Raw genomic sequence first — 26267 nt, forward strand, 5'->3', positions numbered from 1 at the left:
TTGGTTAGCCTTTGAGTCAGTTGTGACCATGTGCCTCTTAATTTCAATTTTGGAGCTGCAGTTTGCCAGCAAGGAAGATAACAAATAAGCCAGCAAAATTACCTTCTTTATTCTCTAGCAGTGGCAAAATGTATGTCTGAGCAGGGTGAGATGGGGAAGGCAGGTGAATTAGGCCTATGTGCAAGGTAGCTGATGTTTGGCTTTAAAGCATATGTTAGTATGATTACACACATGTTGAAAACCTGTGGAATCCTAGAAAGGGTTGTAAACATTAGAAGTGAAAGAGGCTAAGAGGCTGTGCTGTAGAAAGAAAGAAAAATCAGCTCCATTTCCTGTCTTGGTGAATCTGGAGACTGAAAAAGACACTTTTAAGGGAGCTGAACAAATAGAAGAGATTATATTGTGTTGTGGGTAAATGCTGGCAGTCCTCTAGTGTCATAATTCAATGTCTGCTGTAAACAACACGTTCAGCTTTGGAGTAAGCTGGTGGAAAGCTTACTGTAAATGCAGGCAGTGTGGTTTGAGCAGTAAGAGAGTGTTATGCAACTTTTGATTTGGTGGTTGGTTTGTTTGTAAAATAACTTGCAACAATCTACTGGTTTTGATTGTCAGGTGATCTATCAGCTGTGTGCATGCTCTGACACATCAGGTCCAACTATGAGGTATCTGAGGACCAGTCAGGATTTCTTGTTCACTCAGCTGCAGTATTTGCCATTTTCCATCAAAGGTAATTTTAATGCTAAGGTGCTTAAATGTGCATGCTTTGAAATTCAGTGAGTCTTTTAACTCCTGAAGAATCATAGAAGAAACATCAGTAACTTTATTAGGTTGAATTAATTATTGCCTCTGTTAAGCTTCTAATCCTGCAAATACTGAACTCTGCCTATTTAAGAAGTTCATGTTATTACAGGGTCACAGGTTGCATTGGGTGGGAAGGGACCAGCAGAGGTCACCTTGATCAACAGCCCTCCAGTGAGCAGGGAACTGCTGCTCAACTCCTGTAAAAGAATGTTAGTTCAGGCATGCATCAAGTCTCCAGAAGCAAATCTTAAATCTCTTTCAATCATCACTGTAGTTTTGTTAGATTTATGTTATAGGAGGAAAAAAAAGCCCAGCATAATTTCTTTGAGAAGTAAAGGAGGTTGCTATGAGGTGGGCTGTAGTCTCTTCTCCCAAGTAACTAGTGATAGAACAAGAGGGAGTGGCCTCAAGCTGCACCAGGGGAGGTTTAGGTTGGACATTAGGCAAAATGGTTTTGACTGAAAGGGTTGTCAGGCATTGGAACAGGCTGCCCTGGGAGGTGGTTGAGTCACCATCCCTGGATGTGTTTAAAAGCTGTCTAGATGTGATGCTTGGTGATAAGGCTTTGTGGTGGCATTGGCAGAGGAGGGCTAATGGTTGGACTCATGGATCTTGAAGGTATTTTCCAACCTAAATGATTCTGTGCTTCTCTGTGATTTGAAGAACAACTGAGTGAATAGAATGTGTGTAACCACCTGTATCTTCCCTTCCTTTGAACAATGAGTTTTTGTCTGGGGATGTCATTAATTTTTAAGTTACTGGATATGATATTAGTGTTCCAGACCAACATTTCTCAGGTGTCTTAAACTGAGTCAATGTACTTCACTCACTTTGTCAGATGCTTGACCATTAATTCCTTGTTAAATGACAGTAGACTTAGCATTGCTGTACAGGTATCCAGCATAGGTAAAGCACTGAAGATGCCTCTTACATGACTTAAGAACCTAAATTAGATGACTATTAAATAGGAAGATTCTTGGACACCTGTATTCAAGCCTTGTCAATTTAATTTACAGTTAATTTAGGATACAGATCTGATTATTTTCACTGAAATGATGACTGTGCTCAGGAAGCACTGCATTCCCCACAATGCCTGTTAGTACAGGTTAGATCCAGACTTTTTGTGGGGGTGTATACCCTTGACAGCATGAGTACTCATGGTTTGTTTTCACAATGATCATATTCATTTAATGGCTTCTGTCAGATCTCTCAGTCCTTTGTTTTGTAAACAAATGATGAGCAGGTAGAATTACAGAATTGTTTCAGTTGGAAAAGACCTCTAGGATCATTGAGTCCAAACATCAACTTAATACCACCATGGCCATGGAACCTTGTCCATGTGGTTTTTGAACACTTCCAGGGATGGTGACTCCACCACCTCCCTGACAGCCTGTTCCAATGCCTGACCACTCTTTCCACAAAGAAATCTTTCCTAATAGCCAATCTAAACCTGCCCTGGTACAATTTCAGGCCATTTGCTCTCATTCTATCATCTGATACTAAGGAGAAGAGACCAACCCTCATCTCACTCCAGCCTCCTTTCAGAGATTTGTAGAGTAATGAGGTCTCCCCTTAGCCTACCTCTCCTCAGGTGATAAGTAAATGACATCCTCCCAAAGCTTTCTCAAATGAAATTGCTTTCCTCAAAGTAAGTAATACTGTTTATGCTCAGGTTTATAATTGTTTCTTCATCCTCACTCAGAACATGAGATTTCAACACTGAACCAGATGTCCTGGCTGATGAAGACTGCAGCTATCGAAATGCGAGTGACATCGCTGAACCGCCAGCGCTCCCACACGCAGAGACTGCTGCACCTGCTGCTTGATGACATGCCTGTGAAACCATACTTGGGTAAGAGCATTTTATTGTCAGGCTAAATAACCCTCAAGAAATGGAAATATGAGAGACTTGGAATTGTTTTCTCCATAAGCTTGTGGCAATTCGTTTGCAATACTGGGTCTGGAAGTGCCTGTGGAGAGATGGGAAGGAAGATACAAAGACAGTTTAGAATAGAACAGAATTAACCAGGTTGGAAAAGACCTTCGAGATCGAGTCCAACCTATCACCCAACACCATCTAATCAACTAAACCATGGCACCAAGAACCCCATCCACTCTCTTCCTAAACACCTCCAGGCATGGTGACTCCACCACCTCCCTGGGCAGCACATTCCAATGCCCAATCTCTCTCTCTGTGAAGAACTTCTTCCTAACATCCCACCTGAACCTCCCCTGGCACAGCTTGAGGCTGTGTCCTCTTGTTCTGGTGCTGGTTGCCTGGGAAGAGAGACCAATCCCCACCTGTCTACAACCTCCCTTCAGGTAGTTGTAGACAGCAATAAGGTCTCTGTGAGCCTGCTCTTCTCCAGGATTAGCAACCCCATCTCTCTCAGCCTCTCCTCGTATGGCTTGTGCTCCAAACCCCTCAACAGCTTTGTTGCCCTTGCACCTTGATCAGGTGGCCAAGACTGCTCACAGTGTGGCCTGTATCAGCAAAAGTGTGGCCAGCAGGAGTAGGGAAGTTGACATTTTTTTCACTCCCAGTTATTTGTTTTAAAATGTGTTTATTATGCTTTCTGACCTTCAGCTGATGGTGAGGGAGGGTTGGAAGATGAAAGTCGATCAGTCAGTGGCTTTCTCCACTTTGACACTGCTTCCAAAGGTAAGCATTATGGCTGGTGATTATATCTCAGTAAAGCTTTTTTCAGTGCTTAATGGGAGGTTGGGCTGTCTCTAGAAAGGGCACTTTGAAAGTGAAAGTAGAATCATAGAATTGTTAGGGTTGGAAGAGACCTCAAGGACCATGCAGTTCCAACCCCCCTGCCATGGGCAGGGACACCTCACACTAGATCAGGTTGCTCACAGCCACATCCAGCCTGGCCTTAACAGCCTCCAGGGATGAGGCTCCCTTCCACCACCTCCCTGGGCAACCTATTCCAGTGTCTCACCACCCTCATGGGGAAGAACTTCTTCCTAACATCCAATCTGAATCTACCCACTTCTAGTTTTTTTCCATTCTCCCTAGTCCTATCACTCCCTGATACCCTAAAAAGTCCCTCCCCACTGGACTTCCTAAACAGCAGCAATACACAGAACAATTTTGTTTGGTGTTTGTGTGTGTCAAACTGATTTTAGAACCTTGACATATGTGGTTGGAGTGAGTGGAAAATACTGGACTGGAAAGGACATTAGAAATGAGTGTTTAAGTATCTGTGGAAGGGCAGGATGGGAGGGTGGCAGTCTATAAAATGTACTGCCAACCATAAAAACAGTGAGACTTGCTAAGGCTGAGCATATTTGCATTTTAATGGCCCAGAATTTGAAACCTAATTAAATAACTTCAGGCTCCTTACAATGTTTCTAAGTGGAAGCTGCCTGGTTCTCATTGAAAACCAGGCTGCTTTTGTTTAGGAGAGAAAATTCCAATCCTGTATTTGTCAAGAGTGGAATCCATGCATACATAGCAGGAGGAAAATGGAGTATAACACAGGAACTTAAGGCTCTATAAGGTGGTTTTAAGCCCCTTACATAGATTGACAGCACTTTCTGGAGAGTTAATGTTCTCTTTTGAAACTGCACACATGAAGATCTGGGTTTACAAAGGGAAGCTAAGTTATCACACAGTATCACTAAGGTTGGAAGAGACCTCAAAGATCATCGAGTCCAACCTGTCACCACAGACCTCACAGACTCTCATGCTGTCAGATATGTTTGTTTGTTTTCTTCTTGGTTTTTCTGACTACAACTTGAACTGATTCCCACTTCCAGTGCGCAGGAAGATCTTAAGTATCTTGGATTCCATTGACTTCAGTCAGGACATCCCAGAGCCTTTACAGCTGGATTTTTTTGACCGTGTCCAGATTGAGCAAGTCATTGCCAACTGTGAGCACAAGAATGCCCGTGGACAAGTGGTCTGCAATGTCAAGGTGTGCTGTGGTCTATGTTCTCAAGTTGCATGTGCTTATTTCTATCTTGGTAATGATAATCAATGTACCAATAATACTTTGAACCTTGCTTCCAGAATAGAATAGAATAGAATTAACCAGGTTGGAAAAGACCTTTGAGATCATGGAGTCCAACCTATCTATCTATCTATTTATCCAACACCATCTAATCAACTAAACCATGGCACCAAGCACCCCATCCAGTCTCTTCCTAAACACCTCCAGTGATGGTGACTCCACCACTTCCCTGGGCAGCACATTCCAATGGCCAATCACTCTTTCTGTGAAGAACTTCTTCCTGACATCCAGCCTAAACCTCCCCTGGTGCAGCTTGAGGCTGTGTCCTCTTGCTCTGGTGCTGGTTGCCTGGGAAAAGAGACCAGCCCCCACCTGGCTACAGCCTCCCTTCAGGTAGCTGTAGACAGCAAGAAGATCTCCCCTGAGCCTCCTCCTCTCCAGGCTGCTGTTTTCACATAAAAAGTAGCTGTTTCAGATCATAGAATCATAGAATGATCTGGGTCAGATGGGACTTCCAAAGGTCATCTAGTCCAACCCCTTCTGCTAAGGTAATGACACATTGTGATGAGTGCTTGTCAACTGTATGATAAATAGTCCTGAAAAATATGTGATCTGACAGACAAGGGCCAGAGCAGGAGTGGAATGTAACATAAAAGTCACCTTGATGATTGGAATGCAGCTATTCCTTATTAGGAGCCAGCTATTCTATGTGGTACAATGCATTTTAGACTTAGAGGAAAGAAACCTTCGCTCTGTGCAAGAGGACTGCAAGTGGAAGTTCAAGAGGAGGGAGAGTTTGATGTATTAGAGCTCATGAGAGGCCAGAACAGCCTAGAACCAGAGGAAATTATTGAGTGGAAAAATGAGAGACTGCAGTGAGCAGGGAGAGAGGTTGAACAGGGAGAAGTACTGTAGTTAGAGAATGAAGTGTGGGAGAAACCTAAAAAGGAACTAAAACTTACTTGAACCTCAGCCTTTCAGTTCCTTCTGTCATTGTGTAGCCATTTCCTAGGTACTTTTAGGAGAGACAAATTTTCCTTGCCATTAAAGTTTCTTTTCAACTTTTCAGTACCTTCACAGAGTTCTGGTTGCTGAAGTCAATGCCCTTCAAGGAATGGCAGCAATAGGGCAGAGACCTTTACTTATGGAGGTAATTACACCAAAATGTCAATTACTGTTTGTCATTGCTCTTGGTGGATTTCATGTGCTGTCAGGCAGTAAGCTGTACTGTGAAAGCTTTTGGATTTGAGCCCTAACTTAGGAGCTAGTGAAGGAAAAACAGCTACTGCCAAATAAAGCCCCCACAAAGACACAAACCTTTTCCTTTCCCATTACTGATAGTTATTGCAGCTCCCCCCCCAGTGTACAGAAAGCAAATAGATTGGCTGTTGACATGTACAGTGTGCAGAAGTCAGGTTCATTTTCCTTTTCTCTCACAGGGGATGCCAATTTATTTCTCCTTTCTGCAACACAGCTGCAGTTTCAGTGAATTTGGAGCATAATTGTTTTCTCAGGCTCCTGACATCTTTTAAATGTAGTTGAAATCAGCTGAATGGATTTGGAAGTTGAAGGGTGAAGGAGAAGTGGCTGAGATTAAAATAGGAAGAAAGTGCACAAACAGATTTTTTTTCTTCCCCCCCCCCATAGGTTTTTTGGTTTAGATTTTAAAGTATGTTAGAAAATTACTTCTCTAGTACATTTTGGGGGATTTTTTTTGTTGCTATGGGGTTGAGATGTCCACAATAGAACAGCTTTGTGAATATGATCAGAAATTAATTGGTCTGTGTTGTTGAAATAATGATTAGCATCTTTTTTTCTGATTATTCCTAGTAGAATCCTATAGTGGCTTAGGTTGGAAGGGACCTCAGAGATCATCTGCTCCAACCTCCCTGCCATGGGCAGGAATGCTTCACAACTAGACTTGGTTGCTCAAGTCCTCATCCAACCTGGTCTTGAACACCTCCAGGGAGGGGGCATCCACAACCTCTCTGGGCAACTTGTTCCAGGGTCTCACCACCCTTGTACTGAAAAAAGTCCTTCCTGAGAGCCAGTCTAACCCTACCCTCCCTCAGCTTAAAAATAGTCTTCCCTTGTCCTATTGCTAGACACCCCTACAAAAGGTCCCTCTCCTGCCTCCCTGTTGGTTCCCTGCAGGTATTGGAAGGCAGCTCTAGGGTCCCCCTGGAGTCTTCTCTTCTCCAGGATGAACAACCCCAGGTTCCTCAGCCTTTCCTTATAGCAGAGGTGCTCCAGCCCTTGGATTGTATTTGTGGCCCTCCTCTGGACTCATTCCAACAGTTGTCTTTCTTTTGATGAGGATGCCAGAGCTAGATGTAGTATTCATAGAATATTACAGTGAAATAGAATAGAATAGACCAGGTTGGAAGAGACCTTCAAGATCATTGTGTCCAACCCATCAACCAATCCAACCCACCTAAACAACTAAACCATGGCACCAAGCATCCCATCAAGTCTCCATAACAGTGTGTCTCTCAAGAGCAGCATAAAGGGAAAAGAATTACCTCCCTTGACCACATAAAATTGTCATTTTCAAGTCTGTCTTTGCCATGAACTTCTTTAAGCACGTTATAACCCAATTTGTCGTGGGTGTTCAGGAGATCAACACTATCCTGCAGTACGTGGTGGAGCGGAACAAGCTGCTGCAGTGCCTCCATGCTAAGAAGCATGCTTTAGAGTCATGGAGACAGCTGGTGGAAATCATCCTCACTGCCTGCCCCCAGGATCTCATACAGCTTGAGGACAGACAGCTGATTATCCGGGATCTGTTGCAGGATTTGCATGACAAGGTAATGCTGTGCTGGGAATCAGCCCCCTCCTTGGGAACTGTTGCTGTCATCTTTCTAGTTGAAAGAGAAACTGCTCTTCAAGTAGCATTCTTGACTGTAACCCCACCCAAAATTTGTCAGTCCCATCCAGCCTGGCCTCAAACACTTAGAGGGAGGAAACATCCATAACTTCTCTGGGCAACCTGTGCCAGTCTCTCACCACCCTTGCAGTGAACCATTTCTTCCTAATACCTAATCTCAATCAGCGTTCTTTCAGTTTAAAGCCTCATCCTATTATGATGTGTTTTAAATGCTCCTTTGATGCTCACTTCTTTGATGCCTGTCCCTTTGAGTTTTCTAAATTGTATCTTCCCATTTGTAATGGGTGCCTGCTGTTCTTTCCCAGGCTTAGGGTTAGCCATTTTACAAATGAAGCAACTCAAATGTCAGCACGTTCCTTCCCTTTTCACCATCCACATTTAATCACCATCCTCATTTAAAATATATTCAGCTCATCTTTCTGCACAAGTTTGTGGCACCACTGGGTTTGTTTTAGAATAGAAGAATAGAATTAACCAGGTTGGAAAAGACCACAGAGATCATCAAGTCCAACCTATCACCCAACACCATCTAATCAACTAAACCATGGCACCAAGTGCCTCATCCAGGCTCTTCTTAAATACCTCCAGTGATGGTGACTCCACCACCTCCCTGGGCAGCCCATTCCAATGGCCAATCTCTCTTTCTGTGAAGAATATTTTCCTAACATCCAGTCTAAACCTCCCCTGGTGCAGCTTGAGTCTGTGTCCTCTTGTTCTGGTGCTGGTTGCCTTGTTTTAAATAGTGCCACGTCCATGAAATTGTTCTGCAATGGCTGTGAGAGGCTGTGTTAATTGCTTTAATAGCTCAGACTCTTTTCTTTTTTCCTTTTTCCTTTTCCTGTATGAAGATTCTGGATGATGATGCAGCTCAGGAGCTGATGCCAGTGGTGGCAGGGGCTGTGTTCACCCTGACTGCCCACCTGAGCCAGTCGGTGAAAACCGAGCAGAAGCAGTCACTTTCGCTCCCTATGGTGGAACAGTCTCAATATGTCTTGATGCTGGATGGTTCTTTTACTTCATCACCTGGCTCTGAGAGCATATCCATGGCTTCAGCTTCCATTGGTGACTCCTCTCTCCACATCATCCTAAAAAAGCTGCTGGATTTCATTTTGAAAACAGGTGGGTTGACCTTCCCAGGGCATGTGTGGGAATTCCAGCTGCAAAGAGTAGAAAGACAAACTGAGCTGCTTCCTGCTGCTGCAGTGAGGATTCTTATTACAGTCAATTAGATGGATCTTACATGATCAGTGATGTTACTAACAATACAAAAATGAAAGGTGTTCTTTTTTTACCTGAACCACAAGCCAGAGGAGCAGCTTAAACTTGCTGAATTTATTCCCAAACAAGCATTTATTTGAACAGTGGAACTCTGACTGAAATCTATTTATTTGTTTGGGCCAGTATTGCCATAGCAAAGTTTAATTAAGTGCCAGTGGAAGATGTGCTGGTACAGAATTTACATCTATTTGATGTTAATTATGAATGTTTCTTCTGAACAGGTGGAGGCTTCCAGAGAGTGAGAACACACCTTTATGGATCACTGCTTTATTATTTGCAGATTTCCCAGAGACCAGATGAACCAGAAACTTTAGAAGCAGGTATGGGCCAAATGTATTATGGAGAAGAGCAGGAAAAAAAACATCATTTCCCCCTGAACATTACAGTTTCTGCATGTTGACTACATAGATTATGTAGATAGAAATCAGTTCCTAAGGACAATGATCCAAATCTTTCTCTAATCCAACCTGCCTGGCTACATATGCATTCAGAATGTGTTATTGTGGATGAGGATATTAAGTTTCTGACCTCCAGCACTAAAGAAGATCTTTAATTTGTGTCCATTTTAAAGCTATGCACCATAGCTCCAAAACTGTCAAGGGACTGGAGATTGCTTGGACCTCTCTGAGAGCAGTTACAGCTGTAGAAATGTATCACCTCCATATCTCTGGGTACACAGTGATCCCATAGTAAAAAAGAAAACAAACAAAATCCCCAAAGGTTATTGAATATTCTTTCTATTCCTTTAGCTTAAAACCTGTAGGAGTAGAACAGGCAAAAAGACATCACCTCAGCCCCCTAAAAAAAATAAACAAGAAATAAAGCCATCTAGAGTTGCTGCTTAACCAAGAGAATTTATGTTAGATATCATATTTTGCTGTCAAGGGCTTAAATAGTTGGTTTGACAGTGTTTCTAATCATTGAACAATCATAGAGCTTGGGCAAGAATGGAAAACCAAACTTGAGGCTGTGCATTCAGACTCTTACTGCTATTTCTTGATTAGCATTTTGAGCCACAGTAGTAAAAACATTTGAATTTATGTCCCTTTTGTAGTTTATTGTTGCCTTTGGATTCAGCCCTTTTCCCACTTGAGTCACCCCATTCACTTCCCTTCAGAATTGAGTGTTGTGGTCCCAGTGAATGTTCTTAGGCCTAGTGGTCTGCTTAAAATGATTCTAAGATGCTCTATATGGAAAGCAGACTATATATTTGCAAGGGTGGTGTATGCATAGAGGTACACACATTTTTGTGTGTGTGTGCTGTCTTGCCTGTGTGTGATACTCAGGCAAGAATGAATGGTTGGACTTGAAGATCCTGCAGTGTGCCCAGGCAGCCAGGAGGGCCAATGGCATCCTGGCCTGTATCAGGAACAGTGTGGCCAGCAGGAACAGGGAGTTCATTCTGCCCCTGTACACTGCACTGGTTAGGCCACACCTGGAGTCCTGTGTCCAGTTCTGGGCCCCTCAGTTTAGGAAGGATGTTGACTTGCTGGAGCGTGTCCAGAGAAGGGCAACAAAGCTGGTGAGGGGTTTGGAACACAAGCCCTATGAGGAGAGGCTGAGGGAGCTGGGGTTGCTTAGCCTGGAGAAGAGGAGACTCAGGGGTGACCTTATTGCTCTCTACAACTACCTTAAGAGAGGTTGTAGACAGGCAGAGGTTGGCCTCTTCTCCCAGGCAACCAGTACCAGAACAAGAGGACACAGTCTCAGGCTGCACCAGGGGAGGTTTAGGCTGGAGGTCAGGAGGAAGTTTTACACAGAGAGAGTGATTGCCCATTGGAATGAGCTGCCCGAGGAGGTGGTGGAGTCATCATCACTGGAGGTGTTCAGGAGGGGACTTGATGGGGTGCTTGGTGCCATGGTTTAGTTGATTAGGTGGTGTTGGATGATAGGTTGGACACAATGATCTTGAAGGTCTCTTCCAACCTGTTCTGTTTTATCTCAAAGGTCTTTTCCAACCAAATCAGTTCTGTGATTTGTAGGAGAATATTTTGCGTTTCAATCCAGAGATCATTGAGTCCAACCCCCCCTGCCAAAGCAGGATCACCTAAGGTATTCCATCCAGGAATGCCCTGACGGAGCAGCCTTAGCTGTACTGTAGCTAAGCTAACCTTAAGCTGCTCATCTTTGTGTTTCTCATTTGTTTTTTTGTTATGGTTTACTTGCTTTTTGCAGCTAAGAAAACTATGTGGGAACGTCTGACAGCTCCTGAAGATGTGTTTAGTAAACTGCAACGGGAGAACATGGCAATTATTGAGAGCTATGGGGCAGCTCTCATGGAGGTGGTCTGTCGTGACGCTTGTGACGGTCATGAGATAGGCCGGGTAAGTAAACCTCTTCCTTTGCACCTGCTGTTTGTTCTGTTTTAAACAACACTTTGCTGCTGTGCAGAAAAGGGAAACTTCATGAGGTTGAACTAGAACATTTTTTTTAATGTGTGCAGATTCATAATCTCCTTCATGTTTCTGTCCTCCCACTCATCCTTCAAGCTGTTGAAAGTAGAGACATTCATGCATATTGATTTCCTTTCTCCAAAAAAGCTGCATGGGCTGTTGTTTAAAAATAGGGGTAGCAAGAATTGCTGCAAAAAAAAAAAAGAGATTTGTAAGGATGACCTGCATTTATTGATGATTATTGTTCAATTGTAGGCTTTAATCAGTTTCTTTTCCCACTTCGGGAAAGTTGGACTTCAGGAAGAAATATTTTCAGCTCTTAACTTCAGTGGACAGGAATCCAATCAGAATGCAAACTAGTTGTAGATAGAAAGAGTGCTTGAAGCAGTACTTCATTAAAATATTTTGGCATAGTTATTGCTCAACCTCTGTAATAATTTATTAAAGGATAATAGAGAAAAGGTAATTGGGTCCTACTGTGTTAAAGCAGGAAGAAATCTGAAAAGCCTTTTCCACTTAAAGGATTGTGGTGGTAGCGCAGAAATGCACTCTGCTGTTAAAAAGCTGTGAGAAGGAACTACTTACTGTGTCATATTTCTAGGGATTTATTAGGAATCTCATTAATCTCAGAGATTTAATTGTGTTTTGATTGTTTGGGTTTTCTTGTTTTACTTCCTTCCCTCTTCTTCCTCCATCCCAGATGCTGGCTTTGGCTCTGCTCGATCGTATTGTTTCAGTAGACAAGCAGCAGCAGTGGCTGTTGTATCTCTCCAATAGTGGTTACCTGAAGGTGCTTGTGGATAGCCTAGCAGATGATGATCTCACTCTTCAGAGCTTGCTCACGCCTCAGCCTCCTTTACTGAAAGCTCTGTACACCTACGAGTCCAAAATGGTAATGGGACTTTGGAAAGCCTTTTGTGGTGTGGGGTGGGGTGTGCAGTGACAGGACAAGGAACAATGGGTACAAGCTAGAGCAGTGGAGGTTCCACCTCAACACATGAGACACCTCTTTATGGGGAGGGGGATGGAGCCCTGGAACAGGCTGCCCAGAGAGGTTGTGGTGTCTCCTTCTGTGGAGACTTCCAGGACCTGTCTGGATGTGTTCCTGTGCAGCCTGCCCTAGGTGATGCTGCTTTGGCGGTCGGGTTGGACTCAACGATCTCTGGAGGTTCCTTCCAACCTCCAATATTCTGTGATTCTGAAAAGTTGTTTATCTGTACTTCACATTGATTGCACTCAGAGACAGTTTCCTCAAGTTTGCCCAGGGATGGGGTGAAGTCCTCATCCCTGGATGCATTTAAGAGTTGTGCAGATGTAGCGCTTAGGGCTATAGTTTAGTCAAGGGCTTGTCAGTGTTGGGCTAATCTCTGGACTTTTCTAATCCAGGCAATACTGTGAAAATAATGCTCTTTGAAATGATGCTGAAATCAGGAGAGAAAAGAGTCCTACTAAGTCTCATCTCCAATACTTACCCTTCTCTTCTCTTCTCTTCTCTAGGCATTTCTCACTAGAGTAGCAAAAAGTCAGCAAGGGGCATTAGAGCTGTTGCGGTCTGGGGTGATTGTGAGGCTTGCACAGTGCCAAGTGTATGACATGCGACCTGAAACAGACCATCAAGGGTAGGTATTGGTTCCCTGGCTGATTTAGAAACTGGAATACAGTTCTGGAAGCATATGATGTCTTTTTATAGCCACAAGCCTTCTGAGTAAGGATTTGTGAGTATATTCTTTGTGTGTGTGTTTCTGGAACCCATCAGTTCAGTCTAAACCTCCCTTTCATGGAGGGAAAAATTCCAGACAAATGGGTGTGAAGTTGTGTATGCATGTCCAGCTACTTAGATGATGCAAAAGCTTATTTGAGACCTTAGGAAGTGTCTACAGTCTAAGTGATAATGTTCAAAATCCAGCTTACACTGTACACTTTATTTTGGAGGCCTTGTAGCTGGTGAACAAAATGTCCTCCCTCATAGAGCCACTAATGAGAGCACAGTGAATTAAATATTGCTTCTGAAATACTGAATGATGTGTTTAAAGACCTAAATAAAACTTCAGTTATCTATTGATTGACAAGTTTCTTCAGGTTTTGCCATGTTACTAGTTACTGTGAGATGACCAAGAGAATATCTTGGAGAAGGAAATAGCCTGGTTAAGGGTTAGCTGATTTCAAACCTCAGTCCTTGCTTTAAATTTACAGCTCTGGCTGACATCCTGGGGGTTGAAATGCTTCAGAGAAATTGAAGGCTTAGACAAGTGCTCCATTTAAAAGTGCCAATGAGATGCATAAGATTGTATGAAACACACAAAGCATCTGTAGAGGACTGTATTTATCAGCTGCTTTAGAATTAAGCACATCTCTTCCTAAAATAATTGAGACTGTTTAGTTTTGCATAAAGCAGATGTCATATTTCTACCACATGGTAATCTGATTTAGTGTACTAAAGAAGTCATGTTCTCTGCTTAGAGGAGATGTCTGGCAGCAGCTTTCTGGGTGAATTGCATCAGTTGTGCTGTGTATCAGGAATTTGTTGCTTCTCCAGTATAAACTCAGTTCAAGTACAGACCTGCTATTGAAATACACTTGTTAGTAGGTACCTGAGGGTGATTATAAGTCAAGGCTTTGCCTCACTAATGGACTCCACTTTTCTTGTACTCTTTATCCTTTTTTTTCCCCCTCTTTTTTCTTCCCTTTTTTCCCTTTAAATTTAATGTTGCCTTTCTTTTGAAACCTCCTAAGAATGTATGCAATGAGAGATGCCCCAGTGTTCATTCCTGCTCCTGTGGAACGTTACCGCCAGATTCTTCTTCCTGCTCTTCAGCTGTGCCAAGTGATCCTCACATCCAGCATGGCACAACACCTGCAGGCAGCAGGACAGGTAAGCTCCAAAAGGTGCTAGAGAATCACCATTGCTGCTCATCCAAAGCAGTGATGTCCTTTTCCTCTGGAAGTAAGCTGTTTTAAAGAAAAAATATTGAATCAATCCCATCTTCACTGGTCACTTGAGAATCCTCCAAGAGGAAAAGCATGGCTTCCTGTCTGCACCCTGCCAATTGTTGATTCATTCTTATCTTCTCTTGTGGTACAGGTTTTGCAGTTTCTGATTTCCCATTCAGATACTATCCAGGCAATCCTGAGGTGTCAAGAGGTTAGCGTTGGATCTCTCCAGGAGCTCGCCTCCTTGACAGGAATCATCAGCAAGGCAGCCTTGCCTGGTAGGAACTGCAGTTCTGAAGTCTTTTAGCTCTATCTGCATGAAGCTCATGGCATGAATCTCATGCTTTCCTTTCTGTAAAGCAATAGAAGGGAATATTTATTGCAGTACAGAATTTTCTTGGTATGTAGAGTTCTAGGAAAAATAAAGATCTATTAAATAGTTGTTCTTGAATTAATATGGTGGTTTTGCAGTGGACATAGTGCAACTACCTGAAGGGAGGTTACAGCCAGGTGGGGGTTGGTCTCTTCTCCCAGGCAACCAGCACCAGAACAAGAGGACACAGTCTCAAGCTGCACCAGGGGAGGTTTAGGTTGGATCTCAGGAAGAAGCTCTTCCCAGAAAGAGAGATTTGCCATTGGAATGTGCTGCCCAGGGAGGTGGTGGAGTCACCATCCCTGGAAGTGTTTAGGAAGAGACTGGATGGGGTGCTTGGTGCCATGTTTAGTTGATTAGATGGTGTTGGGTGATAGGTTGGACTTGAAGATCTCAAAGGTCTGGTCTATTCTATTCTATTCTATCCCTCTTGGGTGACTTCCCTTTCCAGAGGACTAATAATTACTGTGATGGATATAGTGATTTCCCCTGCATGCTGGAAGACTTGCTTCCATTTCAACAATGACTTCTCTATTTCGATTGAATGAATGTCTTTGACTGCTGTAGAAAGGAGTGCAAAGCCATAGCTTTGAGCCTCAGTGCTTATTTCCTTACAGTAGACTGGGCTTTGCACAACAGCTGCAATTTTCATGCCAACCTCTCTTCCTCCCCACCTCTACCTTTTAACCACCCAGCAGAGCAGTAAGTTGCATGCTCTCAAGCATCCCACAATAGCTGCATTCATTCATAGCTGAGGGTTTTCCCTCAAACAGTGTGCAAAATAGAAGTTGTAGGTGTGGATGAGATTCCTCTGGTCAGTGTTTGGATTTAAATGGATACATTGCATAAATCTGGTGGGGAGGGGGTAGAAGAAAACCACAAACTCTGAGATATTTCAGTGACTCTATCTTTTATCAGGACTCGTGAGCGAGCTGGACATTGATGTTAATGAAGGGATGCAGATGGAGCTGCAAGGACACATAGGCAGATTTCAGGTACTAGGGTTCTATATTTAACACTTGGCCTTTTAAATTGTGTGTGTGTGTAGATCAGCTGCTTCCTGGCTTTGTACTCTTGACTACTAACGGTTATGAAGGGTTTGTTTTCTGCCATTGAGAAGGTGTGGTGGTTTGGGCTCTTCTGGGAGGGAGTGAGGGTGATTTGTTGTGGGAGTGTGGTGGTTTGTGTGGTGTGTGGGTTTGGTAATTTGGGTTGGTTGGCATTTTTTGTTTGGGTTTGGTTTGTGGTTTCTGGGTTGGTTTTGTGGGTTTGGTTGTTCCCCCCCGCCAGCCAAGTAGAAAAGATAGAACATTTGGCAACATCAGAGTTGTGCCAGGGACTTGGTTTCCAACCCTAATTTAAGACTCTCTTATGTGGAGGAGAAGAAGAGTTTGAGGTCAACATGAAAGCATAGGGTCACAGAATTGTTTTGCTTGGGAAAGATCAAGTCCAACTGTCAACCTCTGATCACCATGGCCATTAAACCGTGTCCAGAAGTGCCATGTCCACACATTTCTTGGAACACCTGGGATGGTGATTCCACCACCTCCCTGGGCAGCCTGTTCCAATGCCTGACCACTCTTCTGTCCTAATATCCAGTCCAAATCCCCCCAGGCACAATTTACTCTCATCCTATCACCTGATACTAGAGAGAGGAGACCAAGTCCCACCTCACTCAAACCTCTTAGGTAGTTGTAGAGAGCAATGAGGTCTCCCCTCAGCCTCCTCTTGTCATACTAAACAACTCAGTTCCCTTAGCCACTCCTCACCAGACTTGTTCTCTAAGCCCTTTACATTCTTTGTTGCCCTTCTCTGGAGACCCTCCAGCAAGATGGAAATGCTGTTACCACTTTTGCCAGGAGCATGTCTCCAGCTCAGCTGTTTGGAGTATCAGACATGCTGGTGTTTTATGTCCATCTTCCCCTTTGGAAAAAACAACCCTGACTTAGAAACCAGAGTGAAAGCCATGAGAGAATAAAGTCTTGCTCAAAAGCTCTCCTTGCAGATCTCTTTACAGCTCAGCAACGTTTCTGAAGCTTTGTGGTTTGTGTGAGCAAGGCCTTCTGTAACAAAATAGTTCACTGAAAGCTATCTGTAGAAAGAGAGCTACCCTATCAAATTAGTGGGTGCAAGAGAAAGCTGTGTTCTCTGAACACTGATAGGAACTCTTAGGCTGACCAGCCTGAAGCAAAGTAGCCAGCCATAACTGACTGCTGTAATGATGGAGCAGAATATGGCGTACCCCAACTTGTTGGCATGAAAGTCCCCTGGGAAAGCAGGAAGATAATTTCTTCCTATTTTTCCCCCCTACTATCTTTTTCATAAAGAATTGTAATGATTTTAGTTGAAAGCTGGCCTGTGCTGATCAAAATTGTCAGTCAGTCATCTGCTACTGTAACTCTTCTCTCTAGTTCATCCTGTTACTGTAATCAAGCAATAAAAGCAGAGTGGTTTACTCTGCCCCAAAAGTAATTGCCAAAAAAACCTTTAACCTTTTCATATCTGGTTTTTTTTCCCCCCCATTGCACACAAAAGTGACTTAGAGTCTGAAGCACTTCAGTGACCTTAACAGCCATGTGTGAACTAACCCCAAATTTATTGCTTGTCGCTTGTTTTTGTGAAACAATTGAATTGGGTTTGCACTCTGTCTTTATGGAGCTTATTGTCTTCATATCCAGCATATGCCTTACGAGGAGAGGCTGAGGGACCTGGGGCTTTTTAGTCTGGAGAAGAGAAGACTTAGAGGGGAAATAATAAATGATCAGGAGGATCAGGAGGGAGGGATCAGGAGGGAGGGGACAGGCTCTGCTCACTTGCTCTCTTTGATGGAACAAGGAGCAATGGATGTAAGCTGCAGCACAGGAGGCTCCACCTCAACACAAGGGGGAACTTCTTTACTGTAAGGATCACAGAGCACTGAAACAGGCTCCCCAGAGAGGTTGTGGAGACTCCTTCCCTGGAGACTTTCAAGGCCTGTCTGGATGCATTCCTGTGTGACCTGAGCTAGACTGTATGGTCCTGCTCTGGCAGGGGGGTTGGACTTGATGATCTCTTTGGGTCCTTCCAACCCCTGACATCCTGTGTTCTCCCATCCTTCCCTGTCCTGCTGCCATTTCAGCAGAAGAGCCAGCACTGAAAAACCCAGACCCCAAAAGCAGCAACTGGGACAGGAAGCCTCCCATTTTAGATTTTGAACTTCAAGCCCCATAATACTTTCCTCCAGCCAGCACTTTGATTTTGAAGCTGGCATGAGGCAGCAGACTAAATGAATAGCAGCAGACTCAGCCTATGACTGCTACAGTCAGAGACAACCTAAACAGGAGAATTTCTCTGTGGGGAAGGCTAGGTGTTGTCTCTCAGCATGCAGGCAGCATTGTGTGTCCAAAGTAGGTTGCTGACTGTTGTCTAAGGGCTTGAATCATAGAATCATGGAATTGAGGTCTTCAAAACACACCTGGATGCATTCCTGTGTGACCTGCCCTAAGAGGCTCTGCTTTGCAGGGAGGTTGGACTCAGTGATCCCTGGAGGTCCCTTCCAACCCCTAATACTCTGTGATTCTGTGATTTATTTATTTTTTTAGTTTGCCTACATAGGTAAAGATGTTTTAAGTGAAAATGGCTAAATCTAAGCTGTCATTGGTGCTAGTCAGTATAAACAGTCTGGAGGAGACACAAGACCAAGCTGTGCACTTCTGAATTGCATTCACCTCTCAGTGAGCTGCTCTAGGGTGCCATTAGTTCCTCAATTGATTAGACATGAGCAAAAACAGCAGGTCAGGAATTTGAAGTTTCATTTCCAAAGTGCTGAAAGTTTTGTCTGCATTGCTGTCCTTGCTGTGAAGCTCTCAGAGTGCAAGGAATCCTGCGCTTCGTTTCGTTGAGCTGCTAATTGGCGTGTTGATTTCCCCCGGCAGCGCCAGTGCTTAGGGCTCCTCAGTCGGTTTGGAGGCTCGGACAGGCTGCGCCAGTTCAAACTGCAAGATGAGAATGCAGAGGGAGACAGAATGAACAAGAGGGATGAAACTGAGCTGGCCATGCAACAGGTAAGGGCGCAAGAGACGTGGAATTGATGGACAGAGCACTCGGTGGCTAAGGACCTGGCCAGGCGGTCACCCCCAAATGTTGTCATCAACGGCTTGGTGGCCAGGTGGAGACCAGTGACAAGTGGGGTACCTCAGGGGTCTGTACTGGGTCCAGTGCTGTTTAACATCTTTGACAGTGGCATTGGGTGCACCCTCAGCAAGCTTGCTGATGCCACCAAGCTCTGTGATGCAGTGGACTCACCTGAGAGAAAGGATGGCATCCACAGGGATCTTAACAGGTCTGAGAAGTGGGTCAGTGACAACTGATTGAGGTTCAACAAGTCAAAGTGCAAGGTCCTGCAGCTGGGTCAGGTCAATCCCAGGCACAAATACAGGCTGGGTGCAGAATGGGTTGAGTAGCTCTGAAGAAGGAGTCTTAGGGGTGTATTAATTGGTGAGAAGCTCACCATGAGCTGGCAGTGTGCTCATACAGCCTAGAAGGCAGCTGTGTGCTGGGCTGCATCCAGAGGAGTATGCCCAGCAGGGAAGAGAGGGCATTCTGCCCCTCGACTCCGCTCTTGTGGGACCTCACCCTGAATACTGTATCCAGTTCTGGTGTCCCCATCATAAGAAGGACATTAGAACTGTTGGAGCAAGTCCAGAGGAGGGCCACAAAGATTATCCTGGAGCTGGAGCACCTCTGCTATGAGGACAGGCAGAGAGAACTGGGAGTGTGCAGCAGAAGAGAAGCCTCAGGGGACGTTAGAGCTGCCTTCCAATGCCTGAAAGGACCCTACAAGAAGGCTGGAAAGAGACTTTTCATAAGAGTGTCTTGTGATAGGACAAGGGGAAATGGTTTTAAGCTGAGGGAGAGCAGGTTTAGACTGGATCTTAGAAGCTCTTCAGTATGAGGGTGGTGAGACTCTGGAATGGTTTGTTCAGAGAGGCTGTGGATGCCCTCTTTCTGGAGGTGCTCAAGGTGTTCTTGACATTTATGCATTTAAAGTTGAGCCTGTAGTTCTTGTAACTGAAATGCTACAATTTTTTATTTCTTTTGGCAGATCTGTGCAAATGTGATGGAGTACTGTGAGTCCCTGATGTTGCAAAGTGCCCCCAGCTTTCAGCACTCTGTTTGCCTGTTCACTCCTAGCCTGTCGGAATCAACCAACCGAGATGGGCCTCGGCAGGGTGAGCCTTTTGTCTTGCAGTTTTGTGAGACTAAATGCTGTGATGTTTTGACCTGGTACAAAATAATGAACCACAGGCTGTAGTTTAACATAGACTTAATCACTTTATGCCAGTACTGGAGGCTCCAAGGAGACTTTATAGTGACCCTCCAATACCTGAAAGCAGCCTACAAAGAAAGGAAGGGACTTTGTACAAGGGCTTGTAGTGGTAGGGTGAGAGGGGATGGGTTGAAGCTTGAGGAGTGTACATTTAGATTGGAGATGAGGAAGAAATACTTTCCTGTGAGAGTAGTGAGACACTTAAACAGGCTCCCCATGGAGGTTATGGATTCCCCCTCCCTGGAGGTGTTCAAGGCCAGATTGGATGAGGCCTTGAGCAGCTGAGTCTAGCTGAGAGGCATCCCTGCCCACGGCAGGGAGGTTGGCTATCTTTAAGGTCCTTTCCAACCTAAGCCATTCTGTGATTCTACTTTGACAGAGAGCACACAGCACTGATTTCTTGTTCTTAGTAAAAAGAGGAAAACATGATGAGCAAATAGTAAGAAATCTTCTTTATCTTGCCTAGATGCACAGGCACCAGTGGTGCCCTACTGGCACTTGCCTGGCTTGGGGATTATTGTCTACCTGCTGAAGCAGAGCACCAGTGATTTCTTCAGTTACTATGACAGCCATCGGCAGAGTGTCAACAAGCTGCAGAACGTGGAGCAGCTCCCACCAGATGAAATTAAAGAGGTAATAAATTAATTCTTCTGACCCTGCAGTCTCTCTATGGTTAACTTAGACATAGCTGTTAAGGTAGAAACTGCTGTAACAGGCTCCAAAGTGTCTTAGGTAAGTAAATTGTTGCAATTCTTGTGCATGTTCCTTTTGACAGGTGAGGAAGGGGTATGTAGAATGAGTGACCTAAACCTTCAAGGGAAATACTGAGCTTAACTTTGTAGAGGTTGTGTTTTTCATTATAGTTGGGAATACATAGAATCATAGAATTGATAAGGTTGGAAGAGATCTCAAAGATCATCAAGTCCAACCTGTCACCAAGACCTCATGACTACTAAACCATGGCACCAAGTGCCACATCCAGTCCCCTCTTGAACACCTCCAGGGATGGAGACTCTACCACCTCCCTGGGCAGCACATTCCAAAGGTTAACAACTCTCTCTGTAAAGAAGTTTCTCCTCACCTTGAGCGTAAACCTCCCTTGGCACAGTCTGAAACTGTGTCCTCTTGTTCTGGTGCTGATTGCCTGGGAGAAGAAATCAATCCCCTCCTGGTTACAACCACCCTTCAGGTAGTTGTAGACAGCAATAAGGTTTCCCCTGAGCCTCCTCTTCTCCAGGCTAAACAATCCCAGCTCCCTCAGCCTCTCCTCACAGGGCTGTGCTCGAGGCCTCTCCCCAGCCTTGTTGCCCTTCTCTGGACACATTCAAGAGTCTCAATGTCCTTCTTAAACTGAGGGGCCCAGAACTGGACACAGGACTCAAGGTGTGGCCTAACCAGTGCTGAGTACAGGGGCACAATGACTTCCCTGCTCCTGCTGGCCACACTTTCTTATGCAGGCCAGGATGCCATTGGCCTTCTTGGCCACCTGGGCACACTGCTGGCTCCTGTTCAGAATACACAGAATGTCTCCCTTTATTTTTTTGGTCAGGAAGGTTATGCAAACTCAGAACAGAGACAGAGTTTTGAAGAAATAGCTGCTAACAAGGAAGCTTTAGATATCAATAGATCATTTTATTTGCTTATTTCTTTTGATGTTCTGTGATCTGTTACCACCTTCTTGTTCTCTCTCTTACCACAGCTGTGTCAGTCAGTCATGCCAGCTGGAGTTGACAAGATCTCCACTTCCCAAAAGTACGTTCTGGCAAGGCGACGCCTGGTGAAGCTGATAAACAACCGAGCCAAGCTGCTTTCACTCTGTTCTTGTATCCTTCTGAAACTGACATAACCTGCAAGGCACTGCTCCAGAAAAGCAGAGAAATGATAAGTTGTGTTGTGTTGTTTTGAACCTAATTTTCTGCCCACTTTGAACAGCACCTTTTGCCAAAAGGACATTTGAAATCCTGAAAAGCAAACCAGTCAGAGACATTGTTCTGCTCTTGTCCCAGTGGAAATACTCTCAAGGTAGTAATTCCCATCCTGGAGACCTTGCTATAGGAGTTTCTGCAGGGTTATGATGGCGTAAGTTACTACAGCCCAGTTTTTTCCACTAAGCATTCACTCAATGTGCAGTGTGGTGGAAGAAATGTCTTGGAAATGAATTTTGAGGTGCCTGCCCAAGCAACTTGGAGTTTCCAGTCTTGCAGTCAGCCTTGCATGAACTTCATCTCATAAACACCACTCATTCTGTGGAGGCAACTAGTCACATACAACACAGGCTGCAGCAGATGAGAGTTTTCCTCTGAAAGCTACTGTGGGAAAGATGTGGTTTTGGAGGCTCACCTGTTGTAGCTTTAGATCTTGCTGCCATCCTCAGCTTTAGATCACTGTCTTTGCAGCTGAGCTATCATTACAAATCACATGAGCACTCACACTGTGCTCTGGTGCACAGTGTTGGTTTGAAAGCCTGTTCAAGGGTGAGTAGCAGACTTTGAAGTAACCTAGCCAGCACTGCACTAAGTGTAAGGATTAAGGAGAGAGCAAGTGATCCATTACCAGGCCACAGCAGTGGAGGTGAGAAGCTTCTGCTGGAGGAGTGACAGATGGTTGATCTAACATCTGCAGCTGCTTTAAAGTGTGTAGATGTGCTCATCTGTAAGAGCACAATCCCCTGACAACAAAATTACACTCCTTCACTTGGCTGTGTCTACAGATATCATAGAAACATGTCTCTTCATTCTTTGGCGTCATCTGGAACATTATCTCCTGCATTGCACACCCACTGACTCCCAAGACCCCCTGTCCTCCAGGATGTCATTTAAGAAAGGAAGGCTGCAAGGTAAAGTTTCTCAGGTCCACAGGAGTACCATGCAGATGATCAGAGGGTTGGAGCACTTTCCCTGTGGGGACAGGCTGTGAGTGTTGGGGCTGTTCAGCCTGGAGAAGAAAAGGCTCCAGGGAGACCTTATAGCAGCCTTGCAGTACCTGAAGGGGGCCTACAAGAAAGGTGGGGTAGGACTTGTAAAAGGGCTTGTGGTGATAGGATGAGGGGGAATGGATTGAAGCTTGAGGAGGGTAGATTTAGCCTGGAGATTAGGAAGAAATTCTTGGCAATGAGGGAGGTGAGACACTGGAACAGGTTGCCCAGGGAGATCATGGATGCCCCCTCCCTGGGGGTGTTCAAGGCCAGGTTAGATGAGGCCTTGAGCAACCTGGTCTAGTGGAAGCTGTCCCTGCCCATGGCAGGGGGTTAGAACCAGATGATCTTCAAGGTCCCTTCCAACCCAAACCAATCTATCAACCAAAGTGCTTTTGACTAACTGCTGATGGTTAACTTTAAAACTTACTTGCTTCTATTAATATTTTGCCATTTATAGTTAATAAAAGAGATTTTATTACTCATTCCTTTGGCTTTCCTGCTGGAAAATCAGCAATACAAATACTGTCAAGTCACAGGCTGCTGGATTTTGTCTGTTGCACTTAACCCTCCAGAGAAAAAGAAAATCTTTTCCCCCTGCTGTTCAGTGAAGTTCAAAGAGTATAATAAGATCAGTGATTCATAAACAACTTACGGGGGGGGGGGGGAATCAATATAATAATCTAAGGTGAAATGAAGAATTGATACTTGTGGTTTTAAAGGTATTCTTATAGTTGTAGGCACCATTCACTTGCCAGAGGATTTAAAACTGGTTGGATTTTGGGTTAAAACATAAAAAAGAGTGGGAGGCAATGAGAAAGGGAGAAGTGATCTGGGGAGAGGCTTTTCGCTTAGCGCTGTGTTGTCGTCAGAATGATTTATGGCTCTGGCTTGATGCATTTGCACTAAATGATGTAAGTAAAAACCAAATTAGTCTCATTTCTGACTTCCTGACCACTTGTAACACTGCATTTCAAACTTCTGTTGTGACTTGATGTGGTGAGGGCCAGGTCCTAATTCTAATGTCTCCTTTTCTAGGGCTGGACTCCTTCCGTTCAGAGCCCAGCCTGGATTTCGGCAGCGGACTGAATCGAGTGAGCCAGCATGACATCGAGCAGGTGAGGTGTGAGAGTGTGCTGGAAAGATAAAGCACAGCTAATGAGAGCAGCCTGACTGTAGTTCTCCCACCTCCAAACAGCCTGTGGCAACACCAATAGGACCTAACTTAATCTAGGATTAATTAATTGTTGCAATTTTTTTCTCTGTCATTTCTCCCCTATCTTTCCTCTCTCTTTTTCCTCTATTTTTTCCCCTCTTTTTCCTCTGTGTCTTTTCCCACCCTCCTTTGCCTGTCTCTCTGTCTTTTCCTCCCCCATCTCTCTCTCTGTCATTTTTTTCCTGTCTCTCTCTCTTTTTCCCTTCCTCTGTCTCTCTGTGTCTTTTTCCCTTCTTCTCTCTCTCTCTCTTTTCCTTCCTCTGTCTCTCTCTCTCTCTCTCTCTCTCTTTTCCTTCCTCTGTCTCTCTCTCTCTTTTCCTTCCTCTGTCTCTCTCTCTCTTTTTTTCCTTCCTCCCTCTCTCTCTCTTTTTTTCCTTCCTCCCTCTCTCTCTCTTTTTTTCCTTCCTCCCTCTCTCTCTCTTTTTTTCCTTCCTCCCTCTCTTTTTTTCCTTCCTCCCTCTCTTTTTTTCCTTCCTCCCTCTCTTTTTTTCCTTCCTCCCTCTCTTTTTTTCCTTCCTCCCTCTCTTTTTTCCTTCCTCCCTCTCTTTTTTTCCTTCCTCCCTCTCTTTTTTTCCCTTCCTCCCTCTCTTTTTTTCCCTTCCTCCCTCCCTCTCTTTTTTTCCCTTCCTCCCTCCCTCTCTTTTTTTCCCTTCCTCCCTCCCTCTCTTTTTTTCCCTTCCTCCCTCCCTCTCTTTTTTTCCCTTCCTCCCTCCCTCTCTCTTTTTTTTCCTTCCTCCCTCCCTCTCTCTTTTTTTCCTTCCTCCCTCCCTCTCTCTTTTTTTCCTTCCTCCCTCCCTCTCTCTTTTTTTCCTTCCTCCCTCCCTCTCTCTTTTTTTCCTTCCTCCCTCCCTCTCTCTTTTTTTCCTTCCTCCCTCCCTCTCTCTTTTTTTCCTTCCTCCCTCCCTCCCTCTTTTTTTTCCTTCCTCCCTCTTTTTTTTCCTTCCTCCCTCTTTTTTTTCCTTCCTCCCTCTTTTTTTTCCTTCCTCCCTCTTTTTTTTCCTTCCTCCCTCCCTCTCTCTTTTTTTTCCTTCCTCCCTCCCTCTCTCTTTCTCTCTTTTTTCCTTCCTCTGTCTCTCTCTGTGTCTCTTTTTTTCCTCTCTCTCTTTTCCCCCCATCTTACTCCCTGCCTTTTTTTCTCTCTCTCTCTCTGTGTCCTCCCCCACTACCCCATGTCTTTTTTCCCCATCTCTGTCTCCTCAGAGCCTTCTCTTCTCCAGGCTGAAAGTCCCAGAAGATCATGTAAATATAAACTTTGTTTTATGTGTCTGTCCATAATCTGTAAATGCCCTGAGTCATCCAAAACCCTCTGCAGAAGGCTAATCTATTATTTAATTTAAGAGAAAAACAGAAGGGAAGAATGCAGGCTGGACTCATGAGGGGAGTCAGGAGAAACATACTTTTGAAAGTGGTTTAGAGGACAAACCACAGCGAAAGGGGTGCCAGGTAGCTGATGACAGATAAGCTGAGATTCCTGACCAAGATGATTTTGTATTGGGGACTGCAACAAATCTCTTGTTTCTCAGCTTCAGATTGAAGCCACGAACAGCTTTGGTGAGTCTCTGCAGAAGAAGCTTCTGGACATTGAAGGGCTGTACTCCAAGGTTCGCTCACGCTACACCTTTATTCAAGCTCTTGTTAGACGAATCCGTGGCCTCCTGAGGATATCAAGGACCTGAAGGACTGCTGCGTGCTGCTTGCCCCTTGGAGCAAGGTAGTGGAGCAGGCCTTCTGGAGCATCACTTTTGTAGATCATACAATTTTCTAAATGATGTCAGAAAGCTTTTGTTACTCTTCCTTTTCTAATCCCTGCGAGTCACTTTTGTGTATTCCTTCCTGCTGCTCCCAACCGGACAGCAAAAATAAAGGATTCTTTTGCACCACCTCATGATTAATGTGGAAGTTGAAGCAAGCAAGCTTTCCAAGGGAGGACACAAAGGAAGCCAAAAGGAGTTCTGCAACTGTGATGATCTTACATGTGTGGATATCTGTGTCTGTTGATGCTGTCCTTCACACCAGGTGTCATGAGAACATGGGCTTCAAGGTTCAGACTCACAGACTGCATCAGGTTGGAAGGGACCTGCAAAGGTCATCCTGTCCAGGCCCCCTGGTTGGTGCAAGGGCACCTTCCAGCAGGCTCTGATCACTCTGGTGTGGATTCTGTAGGAAAGGTCATCATTTTGCACTGTGAACTGTTTGTTTCTGCT

The 26267-nt window shown here is 44.6% G+C and overlaps 1 protein-coding gene across 1 annotated transcript in view; it reads left to right on the plus strand.

Moving 5' to 3' along the window:
• Positions 1 to 25943, plus strand: part of NUP205 (nucleoporin 205) — a 63154-nt gene extending 37211 nt beyond the window's left edge. Inside the window, exons 23-43 of the mRNA XM_068142725.1 lie at positions 613 to 727; positions 2504 to 2653; positions 3389 to 3463; positions 4570 to 4727; positions 5833 to 5913; positions 7379 to 7570; positions 8499 to 8769; positions 9150 to 9248; positions 11104 to 11252; positions 12022 to 12213; positions 12819 to 12940; positions 14055 to 14193; positions 14404 to 14530; positions 15544 to 15620; positions 18540 to 18668; positions 19709 to 19835; positions 20400 to 20566; positions 21633 to 21756; positions 22644 to 22769; positions 23886 to 23965; positions 25587 to 25943. Coding sequence (XP_067998826.1) covers positions 613 to 727; positions 2504 to 2653; positions 3389 to 3463; positions 4570 to 4727; positions 5833 to 5913; positions 7379 to 7570; positions 8499 to 8769; positions 9150 to 9248; positions 11104 to 11252; positions 12022 to 12213; positions 12819 to 12940; positions 14055 to 14193; positions 14404 to 14530; positions 15544 to 15620; positions 18540 to 18668; positions 19709 to 19835; positions 20400 to 20566; positions 21633 to 21756; positions 22644 to 22769; positions 23886 to 23965; positions 25587 to 25739 — 2853 coding nt within the window. The 3' untranslated portion in view covers positions 25740 to 25943. The remainder of the gene's footprint in view (positions 1 to 612; positions 728 to 2503; positions 2654 to 3388; positions 3464 to 4569; positions 4728 to 5832; positions 5914 to 7378; positions 7571 to 8498; positions 8770 to 9149; positions 9249 to 11103; positions 11253 to 12021; positions 12214 to 12818; positions 12941 to 14054; positions 14194 to 14403; positions 14531 to 15543; positions 15621 to 18539; positions 18669 to 19708; positions 19836 to 20399; positions 20567 to 21632; positions 21757 to 22643; positions 22770 to 23885; positions 23966 to 25586) is intronic.
• Positions 25944 to 26267: the final 324 nt, after the last annotated feature.

This window comes from Melanerpes formicivorus, unplaced genomic scaffold (genome assembly GCF_026170545.1).
Source record: "Melanerpes formicivorus ecotype bairdi unplaced genomic scaffold, bMelFor1.0.p_v2 SCAF_8, whole genome shotgun sequence".
Lineage (NCBI taxonomy): Eukaryota > Metazoa > Chordata > Aves > Piciformes > Picidae > Melanerpes > Melanerpes formicivorus.